The sequence below is a fragment of the Carlito syrichta genome, unplaced genomic scaffold (genome assembly GCF_000164805.1).
Source record: "Carlito syrichta isolate Samal-C Ts95f unplaced genomic scaffold, Tarsius_syrichta-2.0.1 Scaffold307930, whole genome shotgun sequence".
Taxonomy (NCBI): domain Eukaryota; kingdom Metazoa; phylum Chordata; class Mammalia; order Primates; family Tarsiidae; genus Carlito; species Carlito syrichta.
The window spans coordinates 1010991-1032063 of record NW_007252026.1 but is presented as its reverse complement, the minus strand read 5'-3'; the positions used below and the strand labels follow the sequence as shown (position 1 = coordinate 1032063).

General features: G+C 44.5%; 1 protein-coding gene across 3 annotated transcripts in view; it reads right to left on the bottom strand.

The window, feature by feature from the left end:
* Nucleotides 1–21073, bottom strand: part of ANO4 (anoctamin 4) — a 383517-nt gene that overhangs the window by 120036 nt on the left and 242408 nt on the right. For all 3 annotated transcript variants that reach the window (XM_021715858.1, XM_008064696.1, XM_021715859.1), the window contains 2 exons: nucleotides 16322–16422; nucleotides 12604–12648 (listed from right to left, as the gene is read on the bottom strand). In XM_021715858.1, coding sequence (XP_021571533.1) covers nucleotides 12604–12648; nucleotides 16322–16422 — 146 coding nt within the window. The remainder of the gene's footprint in view (nucleotides 1–12603; nucleotides 12649–16321; nucleotides 16423–21073) is intronic.

Genomic DNA, 21073 nt, shown 5'->3' with positions numbered 1-21073 from the left:
TCTGGGGCTTTCACAACCATCTTTTCAGGCTCATTCCACAACTGTCATAGGGCTGGGGCATCATGACACACACGTGTCACTCTGGCCAATGCACAAAATGAGGCCAAGCTGGGAAAACAAGTGTCCTAAAAGTGGTTTTCAAGCCATCGTTTCCTCACTGAGTACTTCCCGGTCCCCTCGCTTCCACTGACACCTTCTGATGAAAACATCTGGCTTCCAAGTGACCAGTTCTCAACCACTGTTCACAGTACACCACTAGAAAGAGCAAAAACCACACTAGATTTTAAAATGATTATGCTACTTCAAATAGCTATACCATTAACTAACCCAAAAGGTTTTTTTTTCCTTCCAAGAGCATATATCAAATAACATCTCTGTGAGGGCGACTAACTTTACATATCACAAAAGAGACACATGGCAGTGATGGGAGGGGGTTATCCAGTCCAAATTACCCAGCCAGTGAATAAAATCAGGACCAAAATATAGATCTTGAACTGTTGGTTTCAGGGATCACAGCATAGAAGTAATTGATAATGGGGATTATATTTAAGGTCCACAGAGGGACAAATTCCTCTGGAGAAAAAAATTATCTAACTGACTTATAAATCTAATAGCTGAAAACACTTGGGACTGGGTCATATTTTATTTTTTCCTATTCACAAAATATTTACATAGGAATTAATCCTTTTCGGTAAATGTGATGGCTAATTTTATGTGTCAACTTGACTGGGTTAAGGAGTGCCCAGATAGCTAGCCAACATTTTGAGTGTGTCTGCGGGGGTGTTTCCAAAAGACATTAGGCATTTGAGTCAGTAGACTGGAAAGAAGTTGGCCCTCACCAGTGTGAGTGGGCATCCTCCAATCTGCTGAGGGGTTCAGTAGACCCAAGAAACACAGGAAGGGTGAATCTGTTCTTGTCTTGAGCCGGGACACCCATCTTCTCCTGTCCTCCAGCATCAACATCCTGGTTCTCAGGCCTTCAGACTCGAAATGGGACTTGTGGTATCAGCTTTTTCAGGCCTCTTGCTTACAAGCTGCAGCTCATAGACATCTCAGCCTCCATAATCTTGTGAGCCAATGGTGTAAGTCACAGTCCGAGTCTGAAGGCCAGAGAAGCAGGAGTGTTGATGCTGGAGCGTGTGAGAAAACGATGTCCCAGCTCAAGCAGAGAGCAGATTCACCCTTCCTCTAACTCTTGGTTCCACTGAGGTCCTCAGTGGATTGGAGAATGCCTGCCCACACAGGTGAGGTCCAGCTTCCTTTATTCAGTCTACCAATCAAATGCTAAGGTCTTCTGGAAATAACCTCACAGAAACCCCTCAAAATAATGTCTCATCAGCTTCTGGACACCCCTTAGCCCAGCCAGGTGGACACATCACAGTAAAACTCCCAGCTGAAGGGAATCATTTTTATATAACCCATCAACTCCAAACTGAAAAATTTTGGTAAACACCTCTTTTACCACCTCCTTTATTCTCAGCATTGTTCCAGCCTCACCATGACCTAAACTCTGCCTGGTAGTGGCCATCCCTTTTCAGAACCCTTCAATGTTTAATCTGGAAAAAATATCACAGCTGCTCTAGGCTCCTCCCAAAAAGAATCCCTGAAACACACACACACACACACACACACACACACACACACACACACACACACAGAAGTACACAAAATACAGCAAGGTGATGGCTTCAGAGAAGCAGCACGGCACAGTGGTGGAGAACCTGAACCCTGAGGCCAGAGTGCCCAGATTCAAAGCCCGGCTCTGTCGATATTAACAGCATAACTTTCGGCGGGTTAAATTTTGTTGTGCCTTGATGTCTTTGTCAATAAAATGGGCATGATAACGATACCCAATTCATAAGGTTCTGATGATGAATGGATTAACATATAAACAAAGTCTTCAGAACTGCCTGGTATAAACTCAGTGCAGGCTACTATTCTATTTTCTCTCATTTATTTTTCCGAAATAAGAATTTGAGCAACAGGCTTGTGACTTAACATTTCTGTCTTTGCTGTATTCAGTTCAAAGTTAATTGTGCCTCACCATCTACCGCTTATCTGTGCTCAATGACTTAGTCCCAAATGGACTCAGAAATTAGAAGTCCTAGGCTAAGCCAGTGACCTTCTCTGTAGCTCTTGGCTTTATTTCATCTGATTGCCTTAAAACTCATTCAAGAAAGAAGACATGGCCCCAAAGGTTTCTTTACCTCCCGCACACCTCCAGTCTGCAGCACCCATCAGATTACATTTCGCAAAATCCACATTCCCACAGAAACCGGGCTCTGCGTGCAATGACCGGGAACTCAGTCCACCTGGGTACAGTGCTTGGCATGGGTGAAAACAAAGCTGTAGACCACACAGGCACGAGAACTCTACAGAGTGAAGTGGCAGCATCCGGCAGCCGGCCTGCGGCACCGCAACTCAAGCAAAGTGTGGAGATGGGGAAGAGAGAGTAGAACAGGGTGAGGGAGATGATTCATGGGTGGAAACTGAGGAGGGCGAGAGGCAACCAGAGCAGGTGAGGGAGGCTGCCTGGCAGGGAGGAGGGAAGCTGAGGCTTGTCATCTGGGCGCCTGAAACCTGGTCCTGCGACCTGTCAACCGTGTGACCTCTCATAAGTATCACCTTTTCGAGACTTATTTTCCAGGGGTATAAAGGGGTCCTATTAAGGACAGTCATAATCACCACACCCTCATCCTCATCTTGTTGACTTCACAGGGTGAAGCTACCTAGCAGGCTCCCAGGCAGGAAATGTTTTGGACGAGCTGCTGGCAGATAGCAAGCAGGATTAACAACCTTCTGAGGACCACACAGGACTCACATAAAAGTTACGAAAGCAGAGAAACTGGGCTTCTTGAACTTTATGATGGAAAAGAGACATTCAGAAGAACATCTTAAAAACAAGACCCAGGTTGGGCCTGGTGGCTCAAGCCTATAATCCCAGCACTTTGGGAGGCCGAGGCAAGTGGATTGCCTGAGCCCGCGGGTTCAAGACCAGCCTGGGCAACATGGTGAGACCTCGTCTCTACAATAAACAAAAAAATATGCTGGGCATGGCAGCGCATGCCTGTAGTTCTGGCTACTCAGAAGGCTGAGGCAGAAGGATCACCTGAGCCCAGCTGGTCAAGGCTGCGGTGGCCGGGAGCATGCCACTGCACTCCATCCTGGGCGACAGAGTGAGACTCCAACTCAAATAATAATAATAATAATAATAAGGCCCAGAGGCGCTGGCTGGGCATGGTGGGTGGAGGCTGAGGCCAGCCCTCCCGAGCAGAAGCAGGTGGGCAGGGCATGGGATCTCCAGGCCCTTATTGTCATCCACGAGGTGTGCTCCTCACAATGACAGAAACAAACACTTGCACGTGGCCAGAGGTTTGAATCTCTTGACTTGGTTAGCAGAACTGCCCCACCTCAGAGTTGCCCAGACCCCAACCCCCAGAGCCTGTAAATATGTTACATGACAAGGCAACAGGGGCCTTGGGGATGTAAGTGAGGTTACAGACCTTATAAGAGAGAGCAACCTGGGTGGTTCACATAGGCCCAAGGTAACCAGATGAGACCTTCAAAAACAGAACTTTCTCTGGCTGGAGGCAGGAGGGATGGGGCAAGGGAGACCCAGAGGGTTTCAGAGTATGAGAAAGACTCACTCTGCTGCTAGTGGCCTTGGAGATGACAAGGGCTGGGCACCAGGGAGGGCAAGAAGCCTCTAGAAGCTGAGAAAAACTTTTGTACAATGACCAGTAAGGAAAGGGACCCCCCCCCGTCCCATGACTACATACACCGAATTGTGCCAGTCACCTGAACGAGCCTGGAAGCAGGTTCTCCCCAGACCTCCAAGAGCCCAGACCTGCTGATGCCTTGATTCCCGCCTCAGGAGACCTAGAGCAGAGACCACAGCTGAGCCTCCCCGGGCCTGGACTTCTGATTTACAGAACTGTGAGATAATCCATAGTGTTGCTGTGTGCTGCTAAGTCTGTGGCAGTATGTTATGACAGCAACAGAAAACAAACACTCCTCTTCAAGCAGCCTTGGTCTGGTCCTCTCCTTGAGACCCAGTCATGGCTCGCGAGGCTCCCACCGTGCCGTGGCTGCTGTTCCAATGCTGCTCCCACCTCCTCGTCAGATGGCTCTGGGAGCAAGTCTATTCCTCTGTGGCAGGATAATGCGTGAGTGTCCCCAAGGCTGCTCTTCCAGAAACATGCTCCTGGCTCCCAACGGTGCCACACTCCGACTTAACTGAGGCTCTCCTCCAACAGTGCATAGAAGCAAACAGGGCACGAGCCACCAGGGACTCGCGCTGGCTTCCTGACTGCCATCGTCCATTAGTGGGGCTGGGACCAGCCTCGTGTCCTCCCCGAGTCTCGGGACGCTCATCTCCACAGCGATGACTGATCCAATGCTCTTTGGATATGACATGCTATCGATGACCTCGGCAATTGCGCCTTGGTCGTACCGCTTGGAACACACTTGCACTGACGTGGTGCTTTCCTTTGACGACACATTACTGATAACCTTTCATATACCATGACAGACTCTGGAGTCAGCTGGGAGCTGTTTCACATCCCACCTGTATCGAGTTTGCTGGGCAAGTAACCACCTCGCTGATCTAATCGTACCCAAGGCACAAAGCAGGGGTGAGGACTAAACTTAATTGTGGATATCAAGTGCTTGCAGAGCCTTGAGTGTACAAATAACTCAGTTGGGTGGGGGCTTCTGGGATGAAAAAAAAATGGTGACAGTGACGATGAACTTTCATGGTGAGAGCTCTCTTCCCAACAGAAACGCAAAAGCTACGATTCTCCCTTGTGCATCGAGGGCTGTTCTCCAATGCTGCATCTAATAAACATCTCTAAACAGGCAATCCTGCAAGTTGCTCAGATATATTAAAATTGGGAAAGCAACAAGCCTGGAAGCATCCAATGGTCTCCTCAGTACAGGGGTGCAATCTACTTAATAAAGTTTCCTTTGATGGGCAAAGAAAGGAGAAAATACAGTGTAGTGATTTGGCATTGATTTTAGTTGGATACGCTGTCACTCTGCTTCATTTCTGCCATTTACTGAGCAAAAGCTCTCTTACAGACTACCCAGGCAAACCAATATGAGAGAAAGGATCATCCATTTGGACATTTCTGGCCTTGACTTGTCAAGGTAATATCTGAACTATAAGGAGAGTTTGTTTTGTGCAAAGTTGTCCTGATGGCAAGCTCAGGCTACCCCCAAATGCCAGCTTATGGCAGGCAAAGTTCCAGAGACCAAGAAGAGCTGACACGAGCGAACAGGTACAGACTTGGCACCTCTGCCATGGCTTCCCAAGGAAGTCTTGGGAAGGTTCTTCATCTCTTTGACCCTTGGCTCCCTCAGCTGCAAAGGGGAGATGATCCCACCCACCTCAGGAGAGGTAATGATTAAAGAAAAGGCCACATGCTGGGAACCTTGTCCCCGACACATGAACCTGTCAGGAAGCCTCCATAAGTTACCTCCCCCGTGCTGAGTCCCAGCCCAGATGCTATGAGCATCCCTGAAAGAGAGAAGACATTTCTTTCCCTTGAGCCCCTGAAAACCTGGAGGGAACTTTCACTAATGACAACCTAATCAGACTGAGTTAAATAGAACAGGCCTATCTGGAAGACACCTGCTTTCTCCCAGACCAGAAGATTACAAAACTAGCATCATGTTTTTAGCAGATTACATTTCAGGGATGATACACCTGGAGGAAGCCTGGAGCTTTGTTATTTTTAAACAGCAGCAGCACACAGCTGTACACTGCAGCACATAGAGACCTCCTGGATGGACAGTGGATGACAGGGGAGTCGGATGTCTTTTTCCTTTGCTTGGAGCCAAGTGCCTGTGCTTTCGGCCTCTATCTGGATAGAAGCTAGGGATCTTAGGCAGCTAATGTGATTCTTTTAGGTCATGGAGCTATATTTGAGTCACAGCCTAAATACCTCACAGAAGACTCCACAGGCTTTGGAACCTTCACACGTATTAATTTTTAAAAACAGCGGTGGAAATATACAAGCCACTGTGTCATTATGCCTGTGTGCTCATCTGATAAGACTGTGACTGCACTGGGTGTATAACACAGTAAGGGCCAGCATCACAAAAAAACGTGTCAGGCAGGATCCGAGCAGGGTGGTGGGAAGGGAGCGGGCAGGAACGAGCCTTCACTACAAGCCACCGTAGGAATCAGAGTTGCCACTTTGTAATCGTGCCTTCTACAGATTATGTTTGCAATATTTTGTGAAGGTCAAAAAAAAAAAAGGGCGGGAACAAGATAATAAATTCCCCTGTTTTATTGGGCAGGTAATTTATAATGCCTATCAGCTTGCCCACAGATAAGAGTCAAAGCAGCATTTAATGGACCAAGTCTATGGATAAGAAGAGCATTTACTCTAAAAATGCATGTCTGAACTACATGAGTGTGCTTTACGGGAGTCAGGTGACTTTTAAAAATAAAGATGTTAGTGAAAAAAACTTTATTTCTCTGCCTACTCAGAAACTTGATAATTTTCCATTCATTCCTCTTATTCCTAGGAGATAGGTTTGTTTCGTGGATTAATGAAGTTCAATATCATTTATATGGATGACTAAAAGCTAAAATAAGTGTTCATATTTAATATGACGGGAGAATTTTAGAATAGTGGAAGTCCATTCCATTACGGGTGCTCTATGGAATGACATTGTGTGTGTGCCCTTCAGTTTGGGATACCAGAGCTGGCTGCAAAGAGACATTTCTCATCATTGAAATCAGTCTGCTCTGAGGTGAAATGAAGAGTCAAGGTAAATACAAAATTTCCCTTCTACGTGGATTTTAAAATTTGCACCATACACCGGGCTTCAGAAAGTCGCACTATTTCAGATATGGCCAACATGTCCTTGTCCTATTTCTTTTCTTTTTTTTTTTTTTTTGAGTTGAAGTCTCACTCTGTTGCCCAGACTGGAGTGCAGTGGCTGCTCCCGGCCACCGCAGCCTCAACCTGCTGGGCTCAGGTGATCCTTCCGCCTCAGCCTTCCAAGTAGCTGGAACTACAGGCGTGTGCTACCACACCCGGCTAATTTTTGATTTATTGTAGAGATGAGGTCTCGCCAAGTTGCCCAGGCGGGTCTCGAACCCGCGGGCTCAGGCAATCTACTCACCTCAGCCTCCCAAGGCGCGGGATTACAGGCTGAGCCATGGAGCCCGGCTAAGATGTCCTATTTCTGTGTGGTAAGTAATGAAGCCTGTTTTAAGGGGCCATTCTGAATCAATCGCCTTCGTTAAGGTTTCTTGTTCATTTTTGCTCGGTCTTCCAGCACCTACCAATGCCTGAATTCTGTGGGTGTGATTTTTGCATTTGAAGTAACATTGACTCTTTCTGGTCAAAGACTAGTGTTTTGTAAGCGATTCTCCCTACATCAGAAACCAAGATTTCCCAAACTTGTATTCAGTCAATCCTGTCCCCTGCACTCATGGAGAACACATGAGGGGTCATGCGGTCACATTCTGCTTTGTTTTCCTTCTCTCGGCTTGTGCTTTAAATCCCGTGTCCTCATTCTCTTTCCTTGACTGTGAAACTTGACAAGGCAGCAGTGGGCCCACTGCCTCTGACTTGTCAGGATCCCTGCTTCCACCCTTGACCGCAGGATGGTTTCCATTATCCTCCACTCTGTAGTCATGGTTCTCAGTGTGACCCAGGGCCAGTAATATCAGCTTCAACACCACTTAGGGTCATGATAAAAGTGCAAATCATGAAGCCTCACCTCAGACCTGCTACATCGGAAGCCCTGGTGACCCGATGCACATTTGAGAATCACCATTCCATGGATACTGATTGCCAACAGCATCTACATACCCAGGTGATTCTCACCTCTCATCAATGACCAGAGAATGGACACCGACCCACTTTGTGGAAACTCATAACTCATTCCTGGTGCCTTTGCCACCTCCTTCCTTAGTTCTCTGTCTCCTTCACAAGTCGTTTCCCTCTGGTCTCCTCTGGTACCTCAGTGTGGTTTTCTTGAGGAATTGCCCTTGATCCTCTCCTGAGAAATCCCACATGCTCCCTGGCCAGGTCATAACTTGACTCCCAGATTGGGTTCTCCAGCATCATGTCTCTCTCCAGCAGTGCTGACATCAGTTCCCAAGGCCTCCAAGTCACCAAGCCCTCCAAGACCTGCTTTGATCTACAATATGGAATTGGCTTTAAAATCCTCCTCCTCGCCACACCTACATTTCCTCTGGAACTCCATTCTTCCTCCAACAATCTTTTCCCAATAACGTGGGTATTGGAACCTCTCTTTTCCTAGTTCTCAATTTCCAAATAGCTGCTGAGTGCTAAGCCCTTCCGCCTGTAATATCACAATCTTTCTCACATACTTTGTCTTTTTGCTCTGTCAATTATTTTTTATCTATCCATGGGGCAGAACTAAAATTAAAAAGGGAAAGCTAAAGAGAGAAGGATTACAGCTTATTTTAAGGAAGAACTTTCTAACAGTCAGAGCTGCCCAGAGATGGGCTAGAACATACTCAGAAGGCTAAGCTGGGAGGATCACTTGAGGCCAGGAGTTTGAGACCAGTCTGGACAACATAGTAAGACCCTAGTTCTAAAACAGTATATTTAAAATTAGTTAGGCATGGTGGCACATGCCTATAGTCACAACTACTCAGGAAGTTGAGATGGGAAGATGGTTAGAGCCTAGGAGTTTAAGTAATGTCTCTAGAGATGTCCAAATACAGACTGGCTGACCAGGTAACTGAGGTTTAATTGTCTGATGAAGGGTTGAACTTGATGACATTTAATATCCTATCCAACCCTGAGAGTCTATGGTTCCTTTTATCACCATTTTCTCTCAAGCCCACATTACTAATCCCACCCCCATTGTTTGAGCAAATGTTTCCATTCCGAGCCTGTGTTTGATACTTCAGGCAGATCTGGTTTTTCTATAATTCTTTTCTCTGTGACCTCCTTTCTTCCCACTCCAATCCTCTCACATGTGTGTGGAGATTCATTATTCATTCACTTCACCTGCTATGCGCTAGGTGCTGGAAATACAGAATTGAGCCATCCTTGCTTTCAAATACCATCTTGGTGGGACGATACCATCCACACCACAGATTACAACACAGGGTGATGGGGCCGCAGGGTGCCAATGGAAAAAAAGAAAAGAGGCATCGTTTGACTTGGTCAAAAAGCCCAAACATACTTTAGATGATGAGGTGGGAGGGTTGCTTGAGGCCAGGAGCTCAAGATGAGCGTGGGTGACATAGCAAGACCCCGGTCTTTAATTTTTTTTTTAATTAGTTGGGCACGGTGGTACATTCCTATAGTCACAACTACTCAGGAGGCTGATGTGGAAGGATTTGGAGTCAAGAAGTTTGAGGCTGCAGTGAGTTATGAATGAAGCACTGGACTCCAGCCTGGGTAACAGAGTGAGACCTTGTCTCTAAAAACATATATTTTTTTGAGTAGGAGTCTCACTCTGTCACCCAGTCTGGAGTGCAGTGGAATGCTCATGGCCATCACGATCTCAACCTGCTGGGCTCCGGCGATCCTTCCGCCTCAGCCTTCCAAGTAGCTGGAACCACAGGCATGCACCACCATGCCCGGCTAATTTTTTGATTTATTGCAGACACGAGGTCTTGCCAACTTGCCCAGGCTGGTCTCAAACTCCCGGACTCAGGCAATCCTCTCGCCTCCGCCTTCCAAAGGTCTGAGATTACAGGTGTGAGCCACCCAGCCCGGCTTAAAATAATTTTTTCAAGTTCCAAATGTGTGAACACGTGGGCTGTGTTTTGAGGACTGGGTAGGCATCCTCTTGGTGAGCAAAACAGGAAAGGATCTTCCAAAAAGACCACTATACGCAAAGGTCCAGAAACCTACATGAGCATCATGTGTTTGGGAGCAATGGGTAGTTCAGTATGGAAGGAATGAAAGGTGGGGCTGAGGAGAGGTGGGTGGGAGTTTACAAAAGGCTGTGTTCAAGGTAAGGCTTTTGTTTTTTGAGTTGGAGCCTCACTCGGTCACCCAGACTGGAGTGCAGTGGCCGCTCCCGGCCACCGCAGCCTCGACCTGCTGGGCTCCGGCGATCCTTCCGCCTCAGCCTTCCGAGTAGCCGGAATGACAGGCGCGCGCTACCACGCCAGCTAATTTTTTGATTTATTGTAGAGATGAAGTCTCGCTGCCCAGGCGGGTCTCGAACCCACGGGCTCAGGCCATCCACTCACCTCAGCCTCCCAAAGGCGCGGGATGACAGGCTGAGCCACCGAGCCCGGCCAAGCTAAGGCTTTTAACATTACTTTCATCACTCTAAGGCAGTCGCCATGTGACATGATCAGATCTGCTACTTAGGAAGATGACCAGGAGATAGTCTGGAAGGGGATCAAAACAGAGGCAGGAAGATAAATTGATGGAAAATATGCCAGAGGTGACAGGAGCTCAGGCAAGGCAATGGCAATGGGGAATAGAGAGTCATGAATGGATTCTAGAAATATTTAGCTGCGCCTGCAGAATTTGAAAGACTGATTGGATGAGAGGGCGAAACATCCAGAATGGCCCTCATGTTTTTCAATGGTTATTTTTAGATATGTTGTTTTGCTACGCTCCTCAGGCTGGCCCAGCACTCCTGGCCTCAAGTGATCCTCCTGCTTCAGCCTTCTGAGAAGCTGGGATGATAGGTATGTCTCTCTGTGCTTAGACTCTTAGGTTTTAAATTAGGTCATATGTAGATAGTGAAGCCAAGGCCTGCATAGGAAATATAAATAGAGAAAATGACTACTTGGCAGGTAAAATCAGAACTCAGCTAGTGGACTAGTTACTAGAGGTCAGAAAAAAGGAGAGACTAGGGGAGATGGATAACAAATTCAGAAACGGAAAGAGGATGAGGTTATGCAAAAGCATGATTATCAGTATTACCCATTAAATCAGTTATAGCTACCACCGACGAACACCTACCACGTACTGGACACCAAGCCTCACATCAAGCATACAGGGGAAAAATTAGTATTCTCAATTCATAAATGTGAAACACTCAGGCTCGGAGAAGTGAAGTGACTTGCCTAAAGTCAGTCAGTGCCAACACAGATTTTATGATCCCAAAGGATGTGCTTTGTCCCACTCATGATGACTTGACTGAACGAAGGCTGCCTGGCAAATCCGGACAAGAGTAAGACTTCTCCCCATCCTAAACTCCTTTCAGAATCTGAAATACATTCCACCCAACAGATGGAAACAGCATCATATGCAAACTTGACATTTACCCTGTGCCTTGAAAGGTGGGAGAAACTTCTCTTCCCCTTGTTGTATTTCTTTCAAGTTTTCTTTGATTTTGGTTTTCCTTCTCTTTATCTATAGTCAGTCAAATCCTGAATTTCGTGGGAAGGTAGATTGAGCTATCATATAGACCAGTGGTTTTCAATTCATGATCTCAAGGCCAGAGGCACTAGCTGCAACTGAGAACCTGTTAGAAATGGAAATTGTGTGGCCCATTTCAGATCTGCTCATGTGGAAACGCTGTGGACAAGGCCTGGACCTTTGCTCTCAACAAGACCTCCGGGAGTTCTGATGCTGGCTGGAGTTGGAGAATACAGGCTAAATGTTGCGTTGGGATTTCATAGATGGTCATAACGTGAAAAGGGACCCATCTAAATCCCGGAGAATCCAAGTGTCATGTCAATGGCCCAACCAAAAAAAAAAACACACGAGTAAGCTTGCTTTGTAGGGAGATTTTGAGAAGCAACATCTCAGTTTCCCAGAAAGCCATTTCTCACACCAAACTTTATTGAGTGCTTGGGCATTTGAGTAAACCCACCAAAATATGTCAACTTCTCCCTTACTTACCATATAAACAACGTGAACCTGAACGCTAAACCTCATAGAGCTGAACTAACTGAAGACTTTTCAGAGAAATTCAGTGGCTTCCCAGTTTAGTCAACAACTCAGCTTAGGGTGAATGGAAACATAAGACCAATCAAGAGTTTGAAATTCAATTCACCAGTGATCACAGCAAACTCAAATGAGAGGATATCATAGCTGACACATCCCTCTTCTCTTCAGCTTCTCAAAAACAACAAGGAAAAACAAGCTAGTGCACATGCTCCTCACCCATAGGAATTTTTTTTTGGTAGGAAAGTGGGCAGGAAGGGCTCCTGAATGAGGTTATACACTGCAAGTATTACTAACAGAGGTGGGCCCCACCCATGGGGGCCAAGTAGCCACCAGCTTTTTCAGAAGGTAGCGCTCTGCATTTCAAGCTTTCAAATTACATAGAGTGGGGAGGGAGGAATTTGTGTGGGAAAAATACCAAGCAGGCCAAAGATGCTATGAACGGCTGGGAATGTTTTATCATCTCTCAAACAGAATGGGCTAAGAACACAACAGCCCGGACGTACCTGTAGGTAAATGGAACCCCCCCGCCCCCAGATGTGGAGGAGTCACAGGGGAGCCTCTGAGAGGAACATTTCCGATTAGCTTTTTTCAGGCTAACCCAAAACAGCTGTTTTTGGAATGTGCTTGGCAGCCAGTTTTCCCCCATGACAAAAGCCATTGTCCTAGCTTGTGCTCCTTGTCATTGTCGGAGTACACAGGCCCACAGGCAAACACCACCAGGACAGAGCATGCTACTGACCTGCTCATGAACTTGTACCGGCGGGGCAGGTAATAGATTTTTCTCCTGGAAGAACAGCAAAAATGAAGCCAGTCGAGAAGAAAACCCATCGTCAGTTACAGTTTGAACTAGCAAGGAAGGAAAGGAGATTGAAGATAGAAGCCTGTAAGAGGTGAAAAAGAAAACACTAAAAAGAGATTAACAGTGAGAAATGCAGCGGGAACACGGGCATGCGTGCTTACGTCATGAAGTCTATGAAACAGTTGCCATTCATGCTTCTTCCTCTCCTCATTACCGTCATTTTTCTATGGTTGCCCCTCGCCTGTTAAATCTGTACAGGGAGGCCAGGCTCGGTGGCTCAACCTATAATCCCAGCACTTTGGGAGGCCAACGCGAGAGGATTGCCTGAGCCCGTGGATTCGAGACCCGCCCGGGCAACTTGGCAAGACCTCGTCTCTACTATAAATCAAAAACTAGCCGGGCATGGTAGTGCGCGCCTGTAGTTCTGGCTACTTGGAAGGCTGAGGTGGAAGGATCGCCGGAGCCCAGCAGGTTGAGGCTGCGGTGGCTGGGAGCGTGCCACTGCACTCCAGTCTGGGCGACAGAGTGAGACTCTAACTCAAAAAAAAAAAAAATCTGCACAGGGTGATAGTCTGGAGTGACTGTTATTTGTACAAGTCCAGGCGAGGTCAACTTTTTCCCAGGGAAATGCAAAGATGGATTGGGGCAGCATACATAATTTAGTGAGCAAAATAGTCTATGAACTGATATTTTCATAGCACTCTAAGCTCACAGAAAACTTCTCCCTTGATATAGACTGGGATAGTAAAAAATGCGTACATATTACAACCAGTATGGGAAGGAAAGTCACATATTAGTGTCAACCCCTAGCTGTAAATAATCACCCTGGGACACATTGCCTAACCATTAGCCCTGGTTACAGGTGATTAAACAAGTAAAATCAAGGAAATCTGGGAAAAAATTAAAAATCAGACTTTGTCATATTACTGTATAGCTACATTTTTAAAAAATATTAAAAAGTACAGCTTCTGTATTTGGTTTGAACAGAAAGCATTGCATTAGCTGCTTTATAAAAATGCAATCTTCCTTTCCATACTTCAGGCTTCAGCTGATGGAGCCATAATGAAACTGAGGTGGTTTATGGATACTCTGAACTGTTACTAAACTATCTCACTTATGAAAAATGGAAAGTTTATAGACGACAAAATGTTTTGCACATGTGTGAAAACTTATCCATGTTTTTAATGGGCAAAACTATGAGACAATAAAAAGATCGATTGTTTCCAGAGGTAGCGGGAGAAAGAATGAGGAGGTGGAACGTAGGCGATCTTCAGGAAAAATGAAACTATTCTGTGGGGTACTGTAATAGTGGATACATGATACACCTTTGTCAAAATCCAAAGAACTGTACAACACAGAATGAACCCTAATGTAAACTACGGACTTTAGCTAGTGATAACATGTCAATAATGGTCCATCAATTGTAACAAATAGACCACACTAATATCAGATATCAGTAATAAGGACAGTGAGTTGGGGTGAGGGAGTTCATTGGAACACTGTCTTCTCAATTTTCTGTAAACCTAAGTTCGCCAAAAATAAAGTCTCTTAATTTAAAAAAATGAACATTACGGTATTAAAGAAGCAAGATTGATTGCCAATTTCTCATAAGAAACCGATTCCTCAATTTCCTTTTAAACAGCATAGGGATAACAATCCCAGAAGACTAATCTTGAGATTCAGGGGTGCAGTCTATAGAACACAATAAATGCAGATAATACTCTTTGAGGCATATACATTCAGCCAAAATAAGGTTTGTACATTTTGTGGAAATGATACAGCAGGAGACTTCCTTCTTTGGAATTGCATGCATCTCCTTAGAACAGAGTTATTTGTCTGAAACTGTAGACAAGATTATAGCATAAGTTGTAAATCTATCAGGCTACAGCAAGTGCAGCCACGCTTAGGTACAACCACACCAATATTATTGAGGCCAATTAGTGTCATACATTAACAGCATTTTCTTCTAAAATTGTTTTCCTGCAGGAATTCCTGTATCTAAAAAGAAGATGACTACTCATGTTCATTTTCATTTCCTTGCTTGGTTCACATTCTCTTAATGCTGCATAGAGAAGTTAATGCCCCTGAAGGAAGCACATTCTGCTATGCAGTGGGCGTGCAGAAGTGTTATCATGACGTGGCCTGGTCCTTCAGTTATGAACTCCTTGCAGGTGCTAACGTGTTAACAATGCTCAATGTCCACAGCCCCCCTGGGCTCTTTGTTACAGAAATGTGTCCTGGTGGAAGGTTTTAGGAGATTTGCACTGGGAAGGGGTAACACTTTCTATCTAAGCATGTTTTGTAGCATTTTCTTTATGTCTCTTTTGCTTCTTAGGTGGAATATCATATTAATCCTTATTAGATAGTTATATCATGGAAAAATAACTGGTTTTAATTAATTATTATAGTATAACAATTTTCAATGGAAACTACATTACTATTCCTTATCTCTCTGGCAGGTGTGTGTGTGTGTGTGTGTGTGTGTGTGTGTGTGTGTGTGTGTGTGCATATTCTTTCTGTTTTTAGATCCTCAAGTTGTCAGATATCCTTTTAAACATTTAAATATAAAAATAAATCATAAGGTCAGACCTATGTTCATCTACTTTGAGAATTTTACCTCCAGGAATACATGTCAGAAATCCAAGCCACTGTTTTGACTAGGTATTAGGACATAAAGGCCAATAAACAAGGAATATAAGATGCACCAGGGAGCTATATTATAGGTCTATGAATGGAAATTGCTCTTGTCTCATGTGTCTTAATTGTTCTCTCTTTCTCTACAAATGTGGCTGAGTTTTGGTCTCTATAACATTCCACAGCTCATTAAGAGGTATATACAGAGTTGGTACCAGTCTGCCTAATTCCTATCATCTGACTTGGTCTTACTGGCAAATTGCAGACCAAAAGTGCTTACTTTTTAAATTCCCTTTGGAACTGTCCTTGGTACTAACCCACTCCCATTTCCTCCAGCAGATTCCATATGAACTCCTGACATATCTTGGCACTTACAATCTCAGGCTTAATACTGTATTTTTATATAGCAAATGCACATCACTTTTCCTTTATCCATAGGAAAAATAAGAATATTCATTGTGAGGTGAAAGCAAATTAATCCTTTGCAATAATTAAGGAATATACACAAAGTATTTTTATTCCTCTTGGAACAAATATCAGTATTTGTACTTGCACCGTATATATAACTTTTTTAAATGTTCAAATAGGCTATTTAAAAAGATGAAATTTCTTGAACTTGTTTCTATGGAAGCAGATTTTACTTTTTTTCTGGAAAGAGCTGGTCAGTGAGGAGAATGAATATATCCCCCTATGCCACTGGTGCCTATGGTCTGGTTGCTCAAATCAGCAATGGGCAGTTCTTCTAAAAATGGCACTTTGAAATTGAAAATACTGCTTGGAAAATGGTTCTTTATTGCAGGAACTGGAAATGTCTGCTAAGGACTGAATTAGCCAGAAATGTGCACAAAAAGCCATGAAATCATTATTGACCAGGAAGAGCATGAATACTTATTGGCATTTCTTAAACACTGAGAGGCTTCTGACAGCCTTCTAGTCCACATTTCAGTTTCATTTGTTCCGAAAGAGGAGAACACAGGGCTTACAGTGACGCAGCAGAGAGTGGGGGAGATGCATTTACACCTACCTGAAAGGCATTCTTACATTCATTTGCTCTGCGTATCTTCCAAGAACTTCCCATGGGGCATGCAACTTCACAAAGATAATGTCACTATTTATTAGAGAAGACTGAAACAGAAAAAAGAAACTACATTGAAAAGCATATCCAAGTCTCCTACGGTTTAAATTGAGTGGGAATTTGGGACATGTGGTCTTGAGTGAAGTTTATAATTTGGGGTGATCTTCAGCAATAAGCCAGACTCTTAAGTGTGCACATATTCATTCAACAAATATCCCACTGTGTGTCAGGCACCATGTGTCAGCTGGAGACCCAGCTGTGTACAAGAGGGGCAGGAATGACATTTACGTTCTGCAAAAATATTAAAGAAAAGAAGATGAGCAAGAACAAGATTGAAAGGGAGGGATAAACTCAGATAACAATGGGTGTTCTGAAGATAACAAAGTCATGAAAGATAGAGTTCTGGGCAGGGGGTAACACACCACGTTGGACAGGGGGCCAAGGAAAGTCTTCTCTGTGGAGGTGACCTGTGAGCTGGGGCACGCATTCCCCAGGAAGGTGCTGGGTGTGTGGAGGGAGAGAAGCACTGGGGTGTGCTTAGTAGGGAAGAGCAGTGTCGTGAGAGGCTGAGGGAGGAAGAGAAGACAAACTGAATGATGGACTGGATTCTAGGAACACTGGGAGGCAGGTTTTTAAGATCATGATGGCTGCTGCACCAAGCCTTGTGCAGAAAGCAAGCACAGGAGAGGCACACCCGCCCGGGCAGAAGCACAGGTTGGCAGGTGAAGGCAGGCTCCAAGAGCCATGAGATTTAATTCGGGATGTGTGTCCGGTCAAGCTTTTTCAAGGTGCTCTGCTAGTTTACTCCAAACCTTTGCCCCCTTCTGGGCTTTGTATCAGCACAGGACCCAGGGAAGTAAATCAGGACAGCACACCCTGTCAACCACCCAGCAGGCATCGATCGGTACCTCACAGGGATGTGAGGATCTGGTGAGGAGCTCTCTCTTGGAAGTCTCCTCCTGGGGGATTGTGTGTTGCAAAAGGAGGTAGAAGTAAGAAACAGTGAGCCCGGCCAGCTTACATTAGTACAGGGCTCATTAGCTATTCACGTCTTTCTCACAAGGGCTGTTGTGCATTGCACTGCATTTAAGACTTCACGATTGAAGCATGTCGACTAATATGTTAGAACTCGTGGCTGAGCTCTTCCTATACTAGTATAGTGTTTATAACAATCCAATTTTCTTTTTTGCACAGCTGGCAAAAACAGAAGCTCAATGTTATGGCTTAGCTGGGGTAACTTTCCATGCCAGGAAATTATTTTTGAACTGCAGATCTGTAATTCATTTCTCATCCTTTAATTTATGGGCCTTCTTGACCTGAGTTATAGATATTCAAAGGCTATAGCTATCACACTTGATGTGTGTGAACTCATCATGACATTATGAAAGTGAAACTGGTGTCAACCACCATGTTCTCAGGGACTTTGTTGTGATGTTGAATATCCCATGGGTAGGAAGGCCAGGGTCCATGTCCCATGGTAGGGGCCACTCTCTTATATTGGTATGATAAATTAAGATTTCTGGCAGTTCAGGTAGAAATGGGATTTCATCTTCTAGGTTGGGACAGTTAGTGCTCTGAGTGTAACCCCCAGAGGACGAGGGATATCTCTGTTGTTCGTGGTTAGACCCTCAGGCTAGCACAGTGCTTACTACAGAGGAGCACACAACCAACATCTGTCTCATCCAGGAGCAGAGTTAGTGAAATGTGGACAGCTAAGCCTGGCCCAGGTGACGCCGTAAATCCTGTGAAGCAGGGAGTACCTGTCAGTCAAACTTGTGGAGTGAGCAGGGCAGGTGACGGCAATAAGGTGCCCATCCAGGATTGAAAAAGCTAGTGGCAATCGAAGATGGATGGCCAAAGCTTTGTCTCTTGGTAAAAACCTGTTTTCTGTTCAGTAACCCATGATATTTAGGCCTCTCTGCACAGGTGCTTAGCTAAGTAGTTGGAGAGGTAAACAAACTCACGGGCTACATGGAACACACACACGTGCACACACACACAAACATGTGCACACATCACGCCTACAAAGGCATCAAGGCACGGGGACAGAGCTGGTCTCACAGTTTCTCAGCTGAGCGTCTGCTGGGCCCTGGGAAGGACTAATACTTCCAGTCATGGCACAATCCCCAAGTGATAGAGCGGAAGGCCATATGCCCCAAGAATGGGTCTTTTTGTTCACATTAAGATGCGCTTCAGAGTCCAGGAAGGCTTTGCGGCTTCCTCGCATGGAAATTTTAGTCATGATCATGAAAATTGTTTACATCCTCCTAGCTTTCCTACAAGGTTCTATGCTTGCCACTGTTTCTTCCTTTATCCTCGTACAAGTGAAAGAAACTGTGCAACACAGGAAGACGCTATATGGGAATGTGATGGATTCACAGAATCAATCAAGACTGGCTGTGGAGCAAAGCAGAAAGGTTAGAGTATATGCTCTCCATGGAGTTACTATGAGTGCTAGTTTTACAGGAAATAAACAGTCTGGCAGAGGAATAGTCATTTTGGAGGCTTCTCATGAATGTATGAAAACATTAAAAAGGACGTTAAAAATTCTGCTCAGGGAGCACTTCAGATACCATATCTCTTTGTGTGAAAAAGTCAAGTTCATTATGTGAACACGTACAGAGTCAATTAAAATTCTTATGTGGGATCAGAACCTTTTTCTGCATAAAAGCAGAGCTGCTTTGGTTTATTCATCCTGGTAAAATTATTTTTTATTATTTCAATGACAATAGTAATCACACCATCACTCAACTACTTATTTATTTATTGTGCTTTGTGATTGTTGGAGCACTTTCACATGCTACCTCATTTTATTCCCACACAAACCTCGGGAGAGGCTCGCCTTCAATTTCTTAGAGGAGGAGAGAGAAACAGGTGACAAGTGACTCACTCACAGGCAGAGTGAATGTTCATCCCAGACAGAGCTGATTGCATAACTGCATGTCTTGACTCCTTTGTAAATCATATCTGACAATTTCTGAGGTTTGAATGAATCTGTGGCTTTGTACATACATCTAGGATGCATAATCTCTCAATTGTCACTTTGTCAGCTTACATAAATTAATCTTGAAATAATTTCATACTTTAGAAAGCAACAAAAATAAAGAGGTACTCTGTAATATAAAGTGAAAGTTGGCTACTTAATGAACTGAAATTTGATTTGGGGCTATTAAAAGTTATTTTGACTATCTTGAGAAAAAACATTAACTGAATTTTCTTGAATGAGGATGAAAATCTATTCATGAGTTCGATTTATGTGTGTGTGAATGAGCCTCTTTAGCATACTTTAAGAGAAAAAATTTAGTGTGCGCGTTATCTACTGCTTGTTACTGAATGTCCTCTGAACTTCAGCCCTGAAGAATTATGTGAAACAGATGGTTGCTAATTACATGGCCCACATACCACTCTCTCCTCTACTGCTGAGCGACCCCCATACTTTTTCTGGACAGCCCTGTTCCTGTTACTAAGTATTCCTTTCCACATAAATCTAAGAGTGCCAGTGCCAAAGTGGGGAGAAATGAACATGGTTTTCATGAAACCTAGATCTGTTTCATTATTATACTGCAGTACAAATCTCTTAAGTTAAAACCTTGGGGAAAAGAAAAATCACCATTTAGGGAAGTCTGAAAAAACATTCTTAGAAGAATGACTGGAGAAATTAACAAGTATCATGGAAACTAGCTGGAGAAGAAATAGACAAGAGCCACAGAAAACACTCCTTTCTTTCATTCAACAGGAACATACTGAACACCTTCTATGTAATAGATGGTAGGAATGCAGAGATACACAAACCACAGTCCTTGTCTTGGTACGCAATGATGTCATAAGGGAAAAGAAGTCACATGCAACTCTTTAATTCAAGCAATTCACCTCTCGGAGAAGTGTAAGTGTACGCATGTACACATCCCCACATCTCAAGACCCCAGGATGAGGAACTGGAGGGAGATCCAGTTGGGGATGGTAGGTCATGAATGCAGTTTTGGAAAAGCTAAGTTTGAGATGCCCATGAGAAGCTGCCTCATGAATGGTTAGGATGAGACTATAACTCAGGGGACAGAGTTGATATTTAAAGGGGTGGTGGAGGTCACTACGGGAGACAGTAGAGGTAAACAGCCACATGGGCAGCTGTCCCATATGGTGTCAGGAATGTAGGCTATGAGGTTAGACAGCACTGTTCATTTTATCCGTCCACCTCTGACCAGCTTTGTGATCTTGCACAAGCTATTTAATATCACTGGGCCTCAGTTTGTTCAACTGTAAAGTGCAAAATGATAGCAATCCCTATTTATTGAATATTAAATAAAATGTATCAAATGGCACAATATAGCTAAAGTGCTCACAATGCATCTAAAATTATGTTTGTTATTCAAGGGGGACCAAAAATTCTGGAATTATCTTTCAGAGGGTGGGCTCCTTGGAGTACAGGTTTCCCCCACTAATTTAGTGTTCTAGGAACCCAGTGGCATCAGTGTACCAGTTAGCATTGTTGTGAGATGCTGCGTTGTAGAAGAAATGCCCCAAGTTGTGGCAAACAGGTGACTGGTTCTTCCACCACAACAATGCACCTGCTCACATCATGCTGAGTGTCCAGCAGTTTTTGACCAAAAATGGCATTGAACCCCTTGCTCCACTCTCCCTATTCACCCCACCTTTGCATCAAGCAACTTTTTCTTGTTTCCCTGGATGAAAAACGTCCTCCAA